We start from the raw sequence: 18,796 nt of genomic DNA, 5'->3' as shown, positions 1-18,796 counted from the left end.
TGCGCAAGGACACCATTTATCAATGTGACACCTGCCCCGACAAACCTGGCCGGTGCATGAAAGACTGCTTCAAAAGGCACCATACTACCATGGACTACTAAATTAATTTCTGACGTATGACAACCTGATGAACACTACACAACGGACGTAGTGTTCGTCAGGTTGTCTTACGTCAGTTGTGTAGTGTTTAGGCACATCAGGGGCTCTGAGACCGTTTTATCAAAGTCTGCATTCCAAAGCGTCACTCTTTCTCTTCCGAGCCCTGACAAGCGCCCAAACAGTAGTTTTGTCCAACACATGGGGTATCAGCGTACTCAGGAGAAATTGCACAACAACTTTTGGGGTTCAATTTCTCTCAGTGCCCTTGTGAAAATAAAAATATTGTGGCTAAAAGATCGTTTTTGTGGAAAAAAAAAAATAGATTTTTGTTTTCACGGCTCTACGTCTTAAACTTTTGCACAGTCACTTATGGGAGATTTCCACTGTTTAGGCACATCAGGGGCTCTCTAAACGAGACACGGGGTGCGCTGTCAATTCCAGCGAGTTTTGCATTGAAAACGTCAAATGGGGCTACTTCCCTGCCGTGTGCCCAAACAATGGCATTCCCCCCACATATGGGGTATCAGCGTACTCAGGAGAAATTGGGTTCAAAATGTACACTATACCCCTTGATAAAATCCTTGAGGGGTCTAGTATCCAAAATGGAGTCAATTGTGGGGGGGTTTCCACTATTTAGGCACATCAGGGGCTCCCGAAATGCGACATGGCGTCCGCTCTTGATTCCAGCCAATCTTGCGTTCAAAATGTCACACAGTGCTCCTTCCCTTCTGAACTCTGACAAGTGCCCAAACAGTGTATTTTCCCCACAAATAGGGTATTGGCGTACTCAGGAGAAATTACACAACAGTTTTTAGGTTCCATTTTCTCCTCTTACCCTTGTGAAAATAAAAAATTTGGGGCTAAAAGATAATTTTTGTGTTAAAAGTTAGAATTTTTTATTTTCACGGCTCCATGTTATAAACTTCTGTGAAGCACCTGGGGGTTAAGGGTGCTCACCACACATCTAGATAAGTTCCCTGAGGGGTCTAGTTTCCAAAATGGTGTTACTTGTGGGGGTTTTCCACTGTTTAGGCACATCATGGGAACATCCGCTAATTATTCAAGCAAATTTTACATTCAAAAAGTCAAATGGCGCTCCTTCCCTTCCGAACCCTGCCGTGTGCCCAAGCAGTGATTTTCCCCCACATATGGGGTATCGGCTTACTCAGGAGAGATTGCACAACAAGTTGCATGGTGCAATTTCTCCTGTTACCCTTATGAAAATGCAAAACTGGGGGCTGAAAAACATTTTTGTGAGAAAAATGTGAAAATTGTAATTTTCACAGCTCCATGTTATAAACTTCTGTGAAGCACTTGAGGGCTCAAGGTGCTCACCACACATCTAGATAAGTTCCCTGAGTGGTCTAAAATGGAATTACTTATGGGGAGTTTCCACTGTTTAGGCACATCAGGGGCTCTCCAAACGCAACATGGCATCCGTTAATAATTCAAGCAAATTTTACATTCAAAAAGTCAAATGTCGCTCCTTCCCTTCTGAGTCCTACCATGCGCCCAAACAGTGTTTTTTCCCCCACGCATGGGGTATTTGCGAGCTCAGGGGAAATTGCACAACAAATTTTGGGCTCCATTTTTTCCTATTACCCCTAAAGTAACATTGTTGTGCAAAAAGTTAAATGTTAATTTTTTTCTTCCCCATTCCAAAAATTCCTGCGAATCACCTGAAGGGTTAATAAACGTCTTGAATATGGTTTTGAGCACCTTGAGGGGTGCAGTTTTTAGAATGATGTCACTTTTGGGTCTTTTCTGTCATAAAAGTCCCTCAAAGTCACTTCAAATGTAATGTGGTCCCTAAAAAATGGTTTCGCTAATTTTGTTGTAAAAATGAGAAATCGCTGGTCAACTTTTAACCCTTAAAGCTCCCTAATAAAAAAAAATTTTGGTTCCAAAATTGTGCTGATGTAAAGTAGACATGTGGGAAATGTAATTTCTTAACTATTTTGTGTGATATATCTCTCTGATTTAAGGGCATAAAAATTAAAATTTTGAAAATTGCGAAATTTTCAAAATGTTGGCCAAATTTCCGATTTTTTTACAAATAAACGCAAGTGATATCGAAGAAATTTTACCACTATCATGAAGTACAATACGTCACGAAAAAAACATCTCAGAATCACCAGGATCCGTTGAAGCATTCCAGAGGTATTACCTCATAGTGTGACAGTGGTCAGATTTGTAAAAATTGGCCTGGTCATTAACGTGTAAACCACCCTCGGGGGTAAAGAAGTTAAAGACACTAAGGTTTTAGACACATTTGACTTTTTTTTTTTACCTAAAAAATGTACATTTTTGCTTTTGAATTGCATTAAATTTTTAACCATTTAGCTTATACAGCCTCTCACTAGCTGCAGAATGATTTTAAGGAAATGTGTGCTACACAGATACTGATCAACTATTCTTAGTGTTACGGATCCGGGTGGTGGAACCTCTGTGCTGCGGTGCAAGGAGGGACCAGAGGGGCGTAACTAGGTATCAACTCGGACTGACCAAGGTCGCACGGTGGCTCAATTGACTCCGTGAACCATGGTAGGGCCGAGCAGAGGGACCAGGTGCTACTCTGGACCAGTCCTTGTATGAGAGCAGGTGACTCCCACGGCTCAGAAGGCAGGGACTGACCGGTATAGCAGATGAGCACGGCAGGCAGGCTGACGGGTGATCCGGGAAGACGGACTGGCAGACACCACGAGTAACTGGCAGGAGCCTCCTGGTAGGCTGGCTGGTAGGCACGGCAGGTAACTGGTACGTTCTCAGGGTAGGCAAGCAAGCCTGGCCCATAGACAGACTGGCGGGTTAGGACCGTAGGCAGACCGTCAGGTTGGAGAGTGTACTTGGATGGCAGACACAGGTAGAGAGGCTGGCGGACTGGTAGTCAGGCTGGCGGACTGGACTGGCAGTCAGGCTGGCGGACTGGACTGGCAGTCAGGCTGGCGGACTGGACTGGCAGTCAGGCTGGCGGACTGGACTGGCAGTCAGGCTGGCGGACTGGACTGGCAGTCAGGCTGGCGGACTGGACTGGCAGTCAGGCTGGCGGACTGGCAGTCAGGCTGGCGGACTGGACTGGCAGTCAGGCTGGCGGACTGGACTGGTAGTCAGGCTGGCGGACTGGACTGGTAGTCAGGCTGGCGGACTGGACTGGTAGTCAGGCTGGCGGACTGGACTGGTAGTCAGGCTAGCAGCGGGACCTGAGGGCTGAAGCAGAGTTTAGAACACAGAGCTACAACCTTGCACGGGCACCTCCATTTTAGAGGAGGTGCCTTTTATATGAGAGGTCCTCTGGCCATTGGCAGGGGACTCCTTAGGACGGCAGCAGCAGCAGGAGGGAAGGAAGAAGCCGGGCCAGGAGCACGGCGGTAATGGGGACGGCGTCTCTGCCCGTCAGGGAGCAGAGACGCCGATGCTACAGTACCCCCCCTTTACGCCCCCTCTTTTTTAGGCCAGAAAATTACTTTTTAAGAAGAAGCTGGGCGTGGATGTTCTCTCTGCGTTCCCAAGTTCTCTCCTCTGGGCCAAACCCCTTCCAATCCACCAGAAAAAAGGTTTTTCCTCTTACCCTCTTGGTGGCCAGAATGTTCTCTACCTCATAGACGTCCTCAGTGGAGACCAGAGCTGGGGAGGTACCTGGATCGTCGGAAAAAGAATTAAGAACAACCGGTTTGAGGAGAGATAAGTGGAAGGAATTGGGAATCCGTAAGGTGGCCAGGAGTTTTAACTTGTAGGCCACTGGATTGATTTGTTTGAGGACTTCAAATGGACCGATGAACCGTGGACCCAACTTCTAGGAGGGTATTTTGAGACTAACATGTTTGGAGGAGAGCCAAACCTTGTCTCCCGGACGGAATTGAGGTGGGTCCAGATGTCTCTTATCAGCATGCTTCTTCATCCGCTCGGAGGATTGAAGAAGTGCAGATCTAGTGTCCTCCCAAATGGTGGAGAATTCGCTTTCGCTGACCAGAGACTCCGCGGCAGGATTGTCCACTGAAGCGGAGATGGGAAACGGAATCCGGGGGTGTTGACTGTAGACCACAAAGAACGGGGACTTGGAAGAAGATTCACTCTCATGGTTATTATAGGAGAACTCGGCCCAAAGTAGGAGCTCTACCCAATCGGTATGGTGAGCGTTTACGAAGCGCCGGAGGAAGCTGGTAAGGATCCGGTTGATAATTTCCACTTGGCCATTGGACTGAGGATGATAAGCAGAGGAGAAATCCAGAGAGACATCCAGCAGCTTACACGTAGCTCTCCAGAAGCGCAAAGTGAACTGGTCCCCTCGATCAGACACTATGTGGAGGGGTAGGCCGTGGAGACAAAAGATGTGATGGATGAAGTCCTTAGCCAGCACAGATGCAGACGGGAGACCTGGCAGAGGGATAAAGTGGGCCACTTTAGAAAAGCGGTCAGCGACCACCCAAATGACAGTACAACCGGCAGAAACAGGGAGATCAGTAATAAAGTCCATAGCAATGTGTTGCCACGGGGCAGCAGGTACGGGAAGAGGCAGGAGACGGCTGGCTGGAAGACGTCTGGGAACCTTGTTGCTGGCACAGGATGAACAGGCCGTGACGAAGTCTACAACATCCTTGCGCAGGGTAGGACACCAGTAATGCCGAGTAATGAGCAGGAAGGTCCTCCGCTGGCCAGCATGGCCGGCTAGTTTAGATGAATGACCCCAGTGATTTACTGGGAGACGAGACAGGTCCAAGGGAGCCACATTCATCACTTTGGAGGGATCGATGACATGCATAGGCTCCTCCTCTTGATCGGAAGACAGGAAGGATCGGGACAAAGCGTCGGCTTTAACGTTCTTGTCCGCAGGGTGGTAATGTAGGGTAAAGTTGAAACGGACGAAGAACAAAGACCACTGGACCTGACGCGGATTGAGTCTTTGGGCATTTTCTAGATATGCCAGGTTTTTGTGGTCAGTATAGAAGACCACCGGGTGCAGAGCCCCCTCTTGCAGGTAACGCCACTCCTCCAGCGCCAATTTGATGGCTAGCAGTTCTTGGTCTCCTATGGAATAGATGCGCTCGGACGAGGAGAAGAGCTTGGAGAAGAAGACGCAGGTTACCATTCTCCCGGACGGAGATTTCTGGATGAGCTCCGCTCCAGCTCCGGAAGAGGAAGCATCAACCTCCAGAAAGAACTGTTTGCTGCAATCTGGACGGTGCAGCACTGGGGCAGAAGAGAAGGCTTGTTTTAAGGAGAGGAAGGCCTCCTCCACTTCGGACGTCCATTCCTTAGGCTTAGCACCCTTACGGGTGAGCGCAGAGATGGGTGCAGTCCGGGAAGAGAAATGCGGGATGAAGAGGCAGTAATAGTTAGCGAAGCCCAAGAATCGCTGAATCGCCTTCAACCACTCCGGTCGGGGCCACTTTAAGATGGCAGAGACCTTCTCGGGGTCCATCCGCAGACCAGTCTTAGAGATAATATAGCCCAGGAACGGAAGAGAGGTCTGCTCAAAGAGGCATTTTGCAAATTTTGCGTATAGATGATTCTGCCTGAGCCTAAGCAGGACCTGACGAACATCCCTCCGGTGTGAGGGAAAATCCGGAGAGAAGACCAAGATGTCGTCCAGGTACACCACCACGCATGAATATAAGAGGTCACGGAAGATGTCGTTAACTAGTTCTTGGAAGATGGCTGGAGCATTACAGAGGCCGAAGGGCATCACATGGTATTCATAGTGGCCGTCCCGGGTATTGAATGCAGTCTTCCACTCGTCTCCTTGGCGGATCAAGTTATAAGCCCCACGAAGATCGAGCTTGGTGAAGATCTTCGCGCCTTTAAGGTGGTCGAACAGCTCTGAGATGAGTGGCAGGGGGTATTTATGTTTGATAATATCCTGGTTAAGTCCCCTATAATCGATACAGGGGCGTAGTAAACCGTCTTACTTTTTGACTTAGAAGAATCCAGCTCCAGCCGGGGAGGTAGATTTCTGGATGAATTCCCTAGCCAGATTTTCTTCGATGTACTCTGACATGGCCCGGGTTTCGGCCAGCGTCAAGGGGTAGATACGTCCACGGGGTGGAGTGGCACCGGGTACCAGGTCGATAGGGCAAACATATGGCCTATGAGGTGGCAGTGTCTCTGCCTCCTTCTTGTCGAAGACATCTGCATAGGACCAGTAAGGTGCCGGTAGACCAGTTAAATTAGCCGGAGTAGACGGAGGTCGAAAAGGGTGAACCGGAACCAGGCAGGTCTCATGGCAATCCTACCCCCAACGGAGCACCTCACCAGATCACCAATTCAGAACGGGTTCATGTCTATGTAGCCAGGGTAGGCCTAGCAAAAGGGAGTGAGTCCGGATAGCACATGGAAGGAGATCTTCTCCGAATGTAACATGCCCACCTGAAGGGTTACAGGCTCTGTGAATAGCAAGATGGTCACCAGAAGGAGTCTTCCATCCATGGAAGCGACTGCCAATGGTTCAGCCAGAGGTTTGGTGGGAATCTGAAACTTCTCTACAAGGGACTGAGAAATGAGATTTCCAGCGGCTCCGGAATCCAGGTGGGCGGTTTCAAAGAAGCGGTTCTCTCCACAGGAAATAGAAACGGATAGAGTAAAGAATGGAGAGGATTTACTCTTGCCTAGGACGACCTCTCCAAGTGGTCCTAGACACTGGAGTTTCCCGGCTTCTCCGGGCAGGAACGGATCAGATGCTCCTTACTACCACAGTACAAACAGCTCCCCTCGGCACGGTGTGTTTCTTGGCGAGACTTGACCATCGAAGACCTTCCGGAAGTCAGTGAGGAAAGCAGGAAGATCGGACATCAGGGTATCCCCTCTCTCCCATAGAGGGTTTAGCCATGCCAATGCTTCCCCGGTGAGGTGAGACATGATGAACACCACCTTGGCCCGGTCGGAGGGAAACCGATGTGCCAGTAGTTCAAAGTGCAGCGTGCACTGATTAAGAAAATCCCGACATAAGACGGGGTCACCCCCAAAACAAGGAGGTGCAGAGAGCCGGGGTTCTGAGCTGGATGCTGTGGCACTGGTAGGTAGAGGCGCCGCCGGAGCGGGTGTCGCTCGGCTCGAGGCGGACACTGGTGGGACGGACAGCGTGTCCAGGCGAGAGTTGACAGACCGCAGGTAGGTCAGGATGGTTTCCTGTTGGGATCTCTGATGAGAAACCTCCTGTTACAGGTCAGCAAGCGAAGGAGCCTGGGGGTCACTGAGTTCCATGGCCCGTGCAAACGGTTACGGATCCGGGTGGTGGAACCTCTGTGCTGCGGTGCAAGGAGGGACCAGAGGGGCGTAACTAGGTATCAACTCGGACTGACCAAGGTCGCACGGCGGCTCAATTGACTCCCTGAACCAGGGAAGGACCGATCAGAGGGACCAGGTGCTACTCTGGACCAGTCCTTGTATGAGAGCAGGTGACTTCCACGGCTCAGAAGGCAGGGACTGACCGGTATAGCAGATGAGCACGGCAGGCAGGCTGACGGGTGATCCGGGAAGACGGACTGGCAGACACCACGAGTAACTGGCAGGAGCCTCCAGGTAGGCTGGCGGGTAGGCACGGCAGGTAACTGGTACGTTCTCAGGGTAGGCAGGCAAGCCTGGCGCATAGACAGACTGGCGGGTTAGGACCGTAGGCAGACCGTCGGGCTGGAGAGTGTACTTGGATGGCAGACACAGGTAGAGAGGCTGGCGGACTGGTAGGCTGGCGGACTGGACTGGTAGTCAGGCTGGCGGACTGGACTGGTAGTCAGGCTAGCAGCGGGACCTGAGGGCTGAAGCAGAATTTAGAACACAGAGCTACAACCTTGCACGGGCACCTCCATTTTGGAGGAGGTGCCTTTTATATGAGAGGTCCTCCGGCCATTGGCAGGGGACTCCTTAGGACGGCAGCAGCAGCAGGAGGGCCGGAAGACGCCGGGCCAGGAGCGCGGCGGTAAGGGGGACGGCGTCTCTGCAAGTCAGGGGGCAGAGACGCCGATGCTACACTTAGTATATAGGTCATCAATATCACATCAGTGGGGAATTCAATACCTGCCAACCCCAACAATCAGCTGTTTGCAGCTCTGACTGGATGTTGCTCTGGCTGTTCTTGCATACTTCAGTTCCGCTTGCATTGAAGTGAATGGGAAATATGTAGCAATATTCTGGGACACCTGTACAAAGTGTATGAGGCTGTGCAGCTCCACCTGTTTACATACGGCAAGAGCTGCAAACAGTTTATTGGTAGGGGTGCTGGTGTTGGCTTTAGTCATCATAAGTATCTGTAGTAGTGGACAACCCCTTTAACTAAAGATCCGTCAGTGAGCTTGTTTGAACAAAATTTTTAAGCTGTATCTTTCTTCTAAGTTGATATACAACTATATCAAAGTTGAGCTTTCATGTGATCATCTAAAAAGAATATTCAAAGGAAGAGTGATAAGTGTTACAGCCCAGTAGCCAGAACAAGGCATTGACTGATTCACAGTAAACCACCTCTGTCGCCAATCTTGTAGAATGAGACCAAGAGGCAGTATAGACATAATGGATTTAAATATTTAAAGGGAACCTGTCACATCAAATAGCATTCTATACCTGCAGATATGCATTTAATCTGCAGGTTAACACTGTTATGAAGGTGCCTGGCTGACTTATTGAAAGTGTGGCTCCAGGGAGAAAATGAATTTTATCCCTACCGGGAAGCTGACAGCTTTCAGTCATACAGGCGTGGCTGCGCGGCTACAGTCTCAGCTCACAGCACTGAGATTGGAGCTGTATGCATGACCCTGCACTTTGACTGAAATCCGGTAGTTTCCGGGAGGAATAAAATTAATTTATCCTAGGAGCGACGCTTTCATTACTATTGCTATTTACCTGCATATTTGCAGGTTAATAGTGTTATTTGGTCAGGATCCCTTTAGAATATTATTTAACCACAGATAAAATTTCCTCCGAAAGTTGTCCACATTATTTAAGTGAAGAAAACTAGATGTGGGGAAAAGAGCGCACAATATGGAGGGATAGTGGGTAAGAGCTTGGTTAACGCTCACATGGTGGAGTTGTGACAGGGACAACTCCTTCGTAGGCATGAAGGAAAAAGCTGCTGCTGTAGTCCTCTGGCTGGTGGATAAATCCTCCAGAAAATATTGGATTCAGTTGGATAAAACACGTTAGGTGGACTGCGCTTCTGGAGTTATCCAATTCTTCAAAAATTATGCTAATAATGTTTTCGATCACAACACATTTAAACATTGTACCAGTGTCTTTATCAAGTGGAAAAAAAAACAAATGTCATTATCAAAATCTTTTTATCATCATTGAAGAATCTGATTACTCCAGCAGAGCAGCCCACCTAATATGCCTCATCCACCCAGATCCCACAAAATCTAACAACCATCATTTTTGTAAACATTTTGAAAAGAAAAAAAGCCAAATGCATCTTGTCATAATCAAAACAGGAGAAAAAATAGATTAGAATTTAGTTGAAGGGATCTGACATAAAACATTAAAGTGCACAACAAAAGTCATCAAAATAGGGAACGGCAACCTTTCATCAGACATACACAAGTGCTTCTCACTAAATTAGAATATCATCAAAAAGTAAATTTATTTCAGCTCTTCAATACAAAAAGTGAAACTCATTATATATGGGTCATTACAAACAGTGATCTATTTCAAGTGTTTATTTCTGTTAATGTTGATGATTATGGCTTACAGCCAATGAAAACACAAAGGTCATTATCTCAGTAAATTAGAATGCTTTATAACAACTTGAAAAATGTTTTTAAAATCCGACATGTTGGCCTACTGAAATGTATGTTCAGTAAATGCCCTCAATACTTGGTCAGGGCTCCTTTGGCATCAATTACTGCATCAATGCGGCGTGGCATGGAGGCGATCAGCCTGTGGCACTGCTGAGGTGTTATGGAAGCCCAGGTTGCTTTGATAGCAGCCTTCAGCTCGTCTGCATTATTAGATCTGGTGTCTCATCTTCCGCTCGACAATACCTTATAGATTGTCTATGGGGTTAAGGTCAGGCGAGTTTGCTGGACAATCAAGCACAGTTATACTATTGTTTTTAAACCAGGTATTGGTACTTTTGGCCGTGTGGACAGGGGCCAAGTCCTGCTGGAGAATGACATTTCCATCTCCAAAAAGCTTGTCAGCAGACGGAAGCATGAAGTGCTGTAAAATTTCCTGGTTGACGGCTGCGCTGACTTTGGTCTTGATAAAACGCAGTGGATCTACACCAGCAGATGACATGGCTCCCCAAACCATCACTGATTGTGGAAACTTCACACTAGACCTCAAGCAGGTTGGATTGTGCCTCTCCACTCTTCCTCCTTTCTATGGGACCTTGATTTCCAAATGAAATGCAAAATTTACTTTCATCTGAAAACAACACCTTGGACCACTGAGCAACAGTCCAGCAGTCCAGGTCTTTTTCTCCTTGGCCCAGGTAAGACATTTCTGGCATTGTCTATTGGTCATTGGATTGTCTACTGGTCTCCCCCAAATTTTTGAATGGCTTTTTCTTAACAATCCTTTCAAGGCTGCGGTTATCCCGGTTGCTTGTGCACCTTTTCCTACCACACTTTTTCCTTCCACTCAACTTTCCATTAACATGTTTGGATACAGCACTCTGTGAACAGACAGCTTCTTTAGCAATGACCTCTTGTGGCTTACCCGCCTTGTGGAGTGTTTCAGTGACTGCCTTCTGGACCATCTGTCAAGTCAGCAGTCTTTCCCATGATTGTGGAGTCCACTGAAACAGACTAATGGATATTTTTAAAAGCATAGGAAGCCTTTGCAGGTGTTTTTTGTTAATTATTCTAATTTACTGAGATAATGGCTTTTGTGTTTTCATTGGCTGTAAGCCATAATCATCAACATTAACAGAAATAAACACTTGAAATAGATCACTCTGTTTGTAATGACTATATAATATACAAGTTTCATTTTTTGTATTGAAGAACTGAAATAAATTAACTTTTTGATGAGATTCTAATTTAGTGAGAAACACTTGTACTTTACCAATACTAATAGGAATACTACAAATTGCCAATCTCCGAATTATTATGAAACAATTTTACAATGACAAACATAAATGTAAGTAAAGGGGAAACAAAAAAAAGAAAGCAAATTACACTGACCTACTAAAAATATTATTTCCAGGAACAGCATGCTTAAGAAACATGACGGAAGTACACTCAAGACAAGTCAAAGACAGCACATATACCACTACAGAAAACATGATCATAAGAGTTATAAGGAGGGAAGAATAGGAAGATGGCTGAAGAGAAAAAAAGACTGAACATACCAAATCTAGAACAGAGATTGCTGGCACAGCAGTCTGCTGCAGACGGCAAAAAGGAGAGGGGGAGGGAAGTAAAATAATATTTAACTTGCGTTTTCAAAAGACAATTCCTCGTTTTAGGCTAATAATATTTTTTATTTTTATAGCGCCAACATATTCCGCAGCACTTTACAAAGTTTAGGGGGGACTTATACAAACAATACAGAATAAACATAACTCATATCGAAAGGAGAGAGGGTCCTGCTCGCAAGCTTACAGTCTATGAGGAAATGGGGGAGACACAAAAGGTAGAATGTACATATATTGTATAATGCAGCCTTGATATACTATATAGGATAAATAATACATGGACTGGTCGCTTGCCAGTATGTGTGCAGTCCTGACCGAGGCTATTATGTGCATGGTTGATATGAACCTGAAATTGAAGAAGATTTTAATATGGGGGAAAACTGGGACGGACAGATAGTGTGTGGAGGCGATACGCCAGTCTAAAGAAATGGGTTTTTAGGGTCCGCTTGAAACTGTGGGTATTGGGAATTAATCGAACTGTCCTGGGTAATGCATTCAAAAGAATTGGCGCAGCACGCGAGAAATCTTGGAGACGGGAGTGGGAAGTTCGGATTATGGAGGATTTAAGTTTTAAGTCACTGGCAGAATGGAGGGCACGTGTAGGGTGGTAGACTGAGACAAGGGAGGAGATGTAGGGGGGTACTGAAGCATGGAGCGCTTTGTGGGTAAGCGTGATAAGTTTAAATTGAACTCTATATTGGATGGGTAACCAATGCAATGACTGGCACAGGGAAGAGGCATCGGTGTAGCGGGTGGCAAGGAATATGATCCTGGCTGCTGTGTTAAGGACGGATTGGAGAGGGGAGAGTTTAGTAAGAGGGAGACCGATTAGTAGAGAGTTGCAATAGTCGAGACGAGAATGAATAAGAGCGACGGTAAGAGTTTTTGCAGAGTCAAAGGTGAGAAAAGTCCTGATTCTTGAGATGTTTTTGAGGTGTAGATGACATGAACGAGCGAGTGATTTCATGTGAGGAGTGAAGGAAAGATCTGAGTCAAAAATTACCCCAAGACAGCGGCTTATTGCTGGGGAGTAATGGTTGAGCCACAAATGGAAATGGCAATATCGGGCACAGGTAGCTTAGTGGAGGGAGGAAATACGAGTAGTTCAGTTTTTGACAGATTCAGTTTTAGACAGAGGGAGGACATCATGTTAGACACAAAAGAAAGACAATCACTGGTCTTTTGTAGTAATGCAGGGGTGATGTCTGGAGCAGAAGTGTATAATTGGGTGTCATCAGCATAGAGATGGTACTGAAAACCAAATCTGCTGATTGTTTGTCCAATGGGAGCGGTGTATAAGGAGAAAAGAAGGGGGCATAGGAATGATCCTTCAGCAACCCCTACAGTAAGGGGAAGGAGAGAGGAGCAGGAGCCGGCGAAAGACATAGAGAAGGAGCGGTCAGAGAGATAGGAGGAGAACCAGGAGAGAACAGTGTCCTTGAGGCCGACAGTGTGGAACATAGAGAGAAGGAGCTGGTGATCCACAGTGTCGAATGCTGCAGAGAGATCCAGGAGAATCAGCAAGGAATAGTGACCATTAGATTTAGCTGTTAGTAGATCATTAGAGACTTTAGTGAGGGCAGTTTCAGTAGAATGTAAAGAGCGGAAACCAGATTGTAAAGGGTCAAGAAGAGAGTTGTCTGAGAGATAGCGGATTAGACGGGAATGGACCAGGCGTTCCAGGAGTTTAGAGATAAAGGTAAGATTGGAAACAGGTCTGTAGTTGGCTGTGCAGTTCTGGCCAAGGGATGGTTTTTTAAGTAATGGATGTATGCTGGCGTGTTTAAAAGAAGAGGGAAAGATACCAGATGAGAGGGAGAGGTTGAAAATTTTAGTTAGGTGAGTGGTGACAGCTGGAGCAAGGGACTGAAGGAGATGTGAGGGAATAGGGTCACTGGTGCAGGTGGTAGGGCGAGAAGATGCAAGGAGTCTGATCACTTCATCTTCCGTGACTGGTTCGAAATCAGAAAGTGAGCAAGATACAATGTGGCGGGGGAGAGCATGCAAAACGTTTGGGGATTGGGAGAAAATTTCCTGACGGATATGGTCAATTTTTTCTTTGAAATAATTGGCCAGATCATCTGCGCTGAGGTCGGTGATCGGGGCCTGTGCTGTTTGATTGAGGAGAGAATGAAACGTGTCAAAGAGTCGTTTAGGATTATTGGAAAGTGAGATTATGAGGTTATTAAAGTAGGTTTGTTTGGAGAGGTGAAGCGCAGAGTTATATGTTTTCAGCATAAATTTATAATGTTGGAAATCTTCGGGAAGATTAGATTTTCTCCACAGCCTTTCAGCGCACCTGGAACACCGCTGGAGAAGACGTGTTTGAGGCGTGTGCCAGGGTTGTCGCCGACTATGCCGAATTGTTCTTTGTGTAGGAGGTGCGGCTTCATCCAGGGCGCATAGCATTATTTCGTTATAATGCTTCAATGCAGAGTCGGGACATGAGAGGGAGGAGATTGGGGCCAATGATGATTGCAACTTTTTCATAAATTTCTGGGTGTTAATGGCGCGTATATTTCTATAAGTGTGGAAAGTGGGGGGGTCTTGAGTAGAGTCACAGTTTTTGACTGAGAATGAAAGAAGATTATGGTCAGACAGTGGAAGGAGAGAGTTAGTAAAGTCATGTACTGAGCAAAGCCGGGAGAAGATCAGGTCCAATGTGTTCCCGTCCTCATGTGTAGGAGAATTAGCAAGCTGTGAAAGGCCGAAGGAGAAGGTTAGTGGTACAAGGTGAGCGGCAGATGGGGAAAGAGGATCGCCAATTGGGATGTTAAAATCTCCCATGATTATCGTGGGGATGTCGCAGGATAGAAAATTTGGAAGCCAGGCAGCAAAGTGATCCAGGAACTGAAGGGAGGGACCTGGAGGGCGATAGACAACCGCCACTCGCAGGGAGAAGGGCCGGTAGAGTCTGACTGTGTGGGCCTCAAAAGAAGGGAAGATAAGGGAGGGTACTGGGGGGATAACCTGAAAAGTACATTTTGTTGAAAGAAGCAGACCAACACCTCCACCTGATCTGTTGTCAGGTCTCGGAGTATGAGAGAAGTGTAGGCCACCATAGGAGAGAGCTGCAGCGGCGGTGGTGTCCGACTGCTGGATCCAGGTTTCAGTGAGAGCCAGAAGGTTGAGGGAATTAGAGAGGAAAGAGTCATGGCTGTAAGAGAGTTTATTACATGCTGAGCGCGCATTCCAAAGGGCACAGTTGAATGAGTCAGAAGATATGCAGGGAATATTAATGAGATTAGCAGGGCTTCTGAATGTAACAGGGAAAGAGTTAGTGTTATTACTGGAGGGTCCTGTTGTGTTTTACTGCATATTTTGCAACAGATTTTTATGCACATTTTCAGCTGTCTAGCAGAACCAGCAAAGTCTATGAGAAACAAGAATTCTCTGTTCACACATGTTGCTCTTTGTTTGCTGCATATTTTCTACCTTGGTTGTGTTTTTGGAAAATGGAGCATGTCACGGCTTTCAGCGTTTTTTCACCCATGGGAAGTAATAGGTGGTGAATAGAATGCTGCAAAAATGCACCAGAACGCAGCAAAAAACACATCTGGGTTTTTTAAGTGTTTTTGATGGCAAAATAGAATGGGATTCTTTTTTTTCACAGAACTTTATGTACATGCATAAATAGAGACAGAAGGACAGTGAAAAAAAACACTGCAAAAATGCAGGAAAACCTGCATTTTTGACGCAATTGTTTTCCTGTCAGAGAAAAGTTGTCAGCAGATTTATATGCAGAAAAAAACAATGTTTGTGAACATAGTCTTATTTGCTCCAGCTCCAGCCATTACCATGTCCATGCACCTAAGAAGCAAATTAAAAAGGGAGGATGAAGTGCTAAGAGTTTATAGGCGACGGAATAAGGAGAGGTCATGCAGCTATTCAGGTACATAAAGATAACCTGTCACAAGTTTTACACCTTATAAACCCGGTCCACCACCTTTTAAAGGCATCTAAATAGGGATCCTGCAAACCCTGTATAATCTCATTGGTACCTCACATACCTCCTAAAAAGTATTTTATTCATGTCCGGGCTGCATGCAAATTGCGACATCCAGTCTGATGGGGTGTATGGAACGTGCTTGGCACCTCTTCAGTCCAGGCAAATTCCAACTCTTCTTTCTTGATGGATTGGATTACATCTCCTACTTCATCGAAACAGTGCTTGAAGTTTCTTGCCAGCACAGTTGAGACTTGTGTAGGCGTGCCTCACTGTGCCCTACAGAGTGAAGAGCAGTCACTCAGTGCGCAGGCGCTGGCTTCAATTCCATGTTATCTGCTGCTCAATAGTGCAGAGTGAAGCGCGCCTGAGCAGGTCTCCGATTCAACTGCGCAGGCACTGTGTGGATGACATAAAAGATATCATCCACATCTATTACAAAAGAAGAGGTGGTGGTTACCAGCATACCTCCCAACTTTTGAAGAACAGAAAGAGGGACAAATTATGTGGCGCATACAGCGCACACGGCAAATTTTAGCCATGCCCCTGGCCACACCCTAACCCACGCCCATTTTCCATTTTTTTTCTCACCTGGCAGGAGGAGTTGCAAGAGGGGCGCTGGTAGTGAGGGAAATTCAGTAGACGGCTGAGACTGCAGGGCGTAAACCCAAATCCAGGACTGTCCGCTATAACCGGGACAGTTGGGACTAGAGATGAGCGGATAGACTCCTGGGTCTCCAGTCCAGCGTCCAGATCAGTGCTACCTGACGGCTGGACAGGAGGCCGCAAATCCCTTGCAGCGTGACATCACCTATGCGTCCAGCTCATCTCTAGCTGGGATCTGTAGATTATTTCTTGTTCCTCCTTCACAGTCAGAGCCGCCAGAACTTTCTCATCTTTATGTAGCTTCACTATACGACATCCGTCTTTCTTGTGTCTATAAGGCCGTGTTCACACATTGCAGAAATACTGTGTTTTATGTTTTCAGCAGAAGTCCACACCAAACTCTATAATAACAATCTCTTCCCCCTTATTTGATGCGTTTCTGGTGCAGATGTGAAGCCGCGTTTTTAAGGTGCTTTTTATTGTACAGAAAAGCTTTGATTTTGCACTTTTTTTTTAGGCTCCACATAGAAGCCTCTGAAGACGCTATTGAACTCTGCGGTAGTGATGAGCAAGCACACTCAGCATTTATGTTAGGGCCGCCGCAGCTGCATGTGTCACGGCATCCAGCATGTGTCACAGATTTCTAACAGCCACAACACATGCAGCAGCCGCGGCTCAAACATAGATGCCGAGCACGTCGAAAATACTCGGCAAACAACCGAAATGGTTAACAATACACGCTCGCTCATCACTGCTCTGAAGTTTTGGAGCATTTTCTCTATAGGCTTCTTCTGAAAAAAACGCATGGAGAAAAAAAAACAACGCTGCATTTTTAAGTGCAGAATCAAAGCTTTTCTGTACTATTAAAAAAAAGCGTTGAAAACTGTGCTTGATATCTGCCCCAAAATTGCATCAAATAAGCGGGAAAATGCATAAAAAAAAAAGCAGCAAACACGCAATAATCAGAGAAGATTGTTACTGCGCTGTCTTGTGCAGACACCTGCAGAAAAAAAGCAGCAAAAAGAACGCAGCATATACGCTGTGTGTGAACACGGCCTCAGCATTACAGTTTTATTACATTTTTTATGGGTTTAATAATGAAAAAATATCAAATCACGCCTTTTTTTACGCCATTTACGGATCCCCATAAATAATTTTATCGCTGTGTTCTGCGGGTTGTTACGATTACAGGGACACCAAATATGTCTGTTATTTGCTGATTTGTGATGTTCATTATTTTTTTACAAAAAGCAAAGGACAATATTTTTTTAGTTATTAAATGTTTTTCTTTATTATTTTTTAGTAATTTTATAAGCTAAAAAAATATCTTATTCTCCCTGTAAAATAAAATGACATATATTGTACTCAGCAGTGTCTTTAGCTCAGTACAATAAGGGTATGTGCCCACGTAGCGTTTTACAAGCGTATTTGATGCGGAATTTCCGCAGCGGAAACGCTTGTAAAACGCTTGTTAATCCGCACCCCATGGTCCCCAATGAGAATCCGCAAGTTCTATGCACATGCTGCGGATTTTTCCACAGCGTTTTTGATGCGCACAAAAATCTGCAGCATGTCCATTAATTTTGCGTTTCCGGAAGCGGAATTGCCTTTGTAATGCAATAAAAAACGTAAGGCAATTCCGCATGTCGAAAACGCGCGAAAAAAGAGCGATAAACGCTTGCTAAATTCCGCATGCGTTTTTCCGGGAAAGGACATGCGGAAATGAAGCGCAAATTTTCAGTTTCATTTCCGCAACGTGGGCACATAGCCTGAGCGTATAGTCAAAGCCTGCAGTACAGGTAAAATAGACAGAATTCTAGCAATGATTTCACTAGAACTGGTAGCTCAGCTGGATAAGAGTTTGCTGGGTCACTAATGTTTTTAGGTTGTGGGTTCAAGACCCAGGGACTCACAGAAAAACAAAATAGTTTTGTAATTGTTCACAAATTTACAACTTTTATGTATAGGATGAAAAAAATGATTTTCTTCAGCTCCATATACAGACACCATCAAAATACATTGCTATACACAATGTATTTTTATGGAGATGTATACTCTGCTTTTGTACTGTCTGTGCTTCTTGATTCTACAATGCTCTGACTGCATTGTAGAGTCAAGTTAACTAAATCCTCCTGTTTACCATTGAGGGCTGTGGCTGAGATGTAGGTTCGAGTCCCGGCAGAGGCGATCACAGGAGAAGGAAGAGGTGAGTGTAATATCATTTAATTTATTCACTGACCAGTGAGTGGCCCCGTCCCCCGAGGAGGAGCTACACCCCAACATCGGAGAGGTGAGTATAAATAGAACCCCTGAGCAGTGACGGGACGCGGGACTGAGCCCTGAAATCGGGACAGTCCAGCAGACTACGGGACGGTTGGGAGCTCTGGTTACCAGGACTGAGCAGGCGTCACACAGGCTCCAGAGGCACCCAGCAGATTGGACAGCGCAGTTTGCAACCAGTGCAGGACATAAATAAAAGACTTTTTCGGAGGTATATGGGGCGCCTATGACGGTATAAAGGTGTTTTAGGAACCCCATTTACACGCTTTAAAAGTCAATGGGAAGGGTTTATAAGTTGTAAAACAGGTTTCCTTTAAGTTGTAACAGTCGTTTAAATTTTTTCATAAATCATTAGAATATATCAAAATAATAGTAATAATAATAGTAAATAATGTAATATATCTTAAATTAATTTGCTTCTTTCTACTAATCTTCAGAGAATACAGACATTCTCATTATAGAGACCTGAGATATCAGCTGCAGCTCATGGAGATTTATGATGATAGAAGAGGTGAGGAGGAGGAAGG

At 45.8% G+C, this 18,796-nt stretch overlaps 1 protein-coding gene across 26 annotated transcripts in view; it reads right to left on the bottom strand.

Moving 5' to 3' along the window:
• The window catches only part of AFDN (afadin, adherens junction formation factor), a 504,890-nt gene that overhangs the window by 106,374 nt on the left and 379,720 nt on the right, over positions 1 to 18,796 (bottom strand). For 12 of the 26 annotated variants that reach the window (XM_073671547.1, XM_073671557.1, XM_073671558.1 and 9 more), the window contains one exon: positions 11,372 to 11,407. The exons of the other annotated variants lie outside the window; for them this stretch is intronic. In XM_073671547.1, coding sequence (XP_073527648.1) covers positions 11,372 to 11,407 — 36 coding nt within the window. The remainder of the gene's footprint in view (positions 1 to 11,371; positions 11,408 to 18,796) is intronic. 26 annotated transcript variants of the gene reach the window in all.

The sequence above is a fragment of the Phyllobates terribilis genome, unplaced genomic scaffold, assembly GCF_046119375.1.
Source record: "Phyllobates terribilis strain yellow unplaced genomic scaffold, ASM4611937v1 Scaffold_3__8_contigs__length_932513732, whole genome shotgun sequence".
NCBI classification, from domain to species: domain Eukaryota; kingdom Metazoa; phylum Chordata; class Amphibia; order Anura; family Dendrobatidae; genus Phyllobates; species Phyllobates terribilis.
The sequence above is the reverse complement of the archived record's forward strand: the minus strand, read 5'-3'. Positions and strand labels throughout refer to the sequence as shown.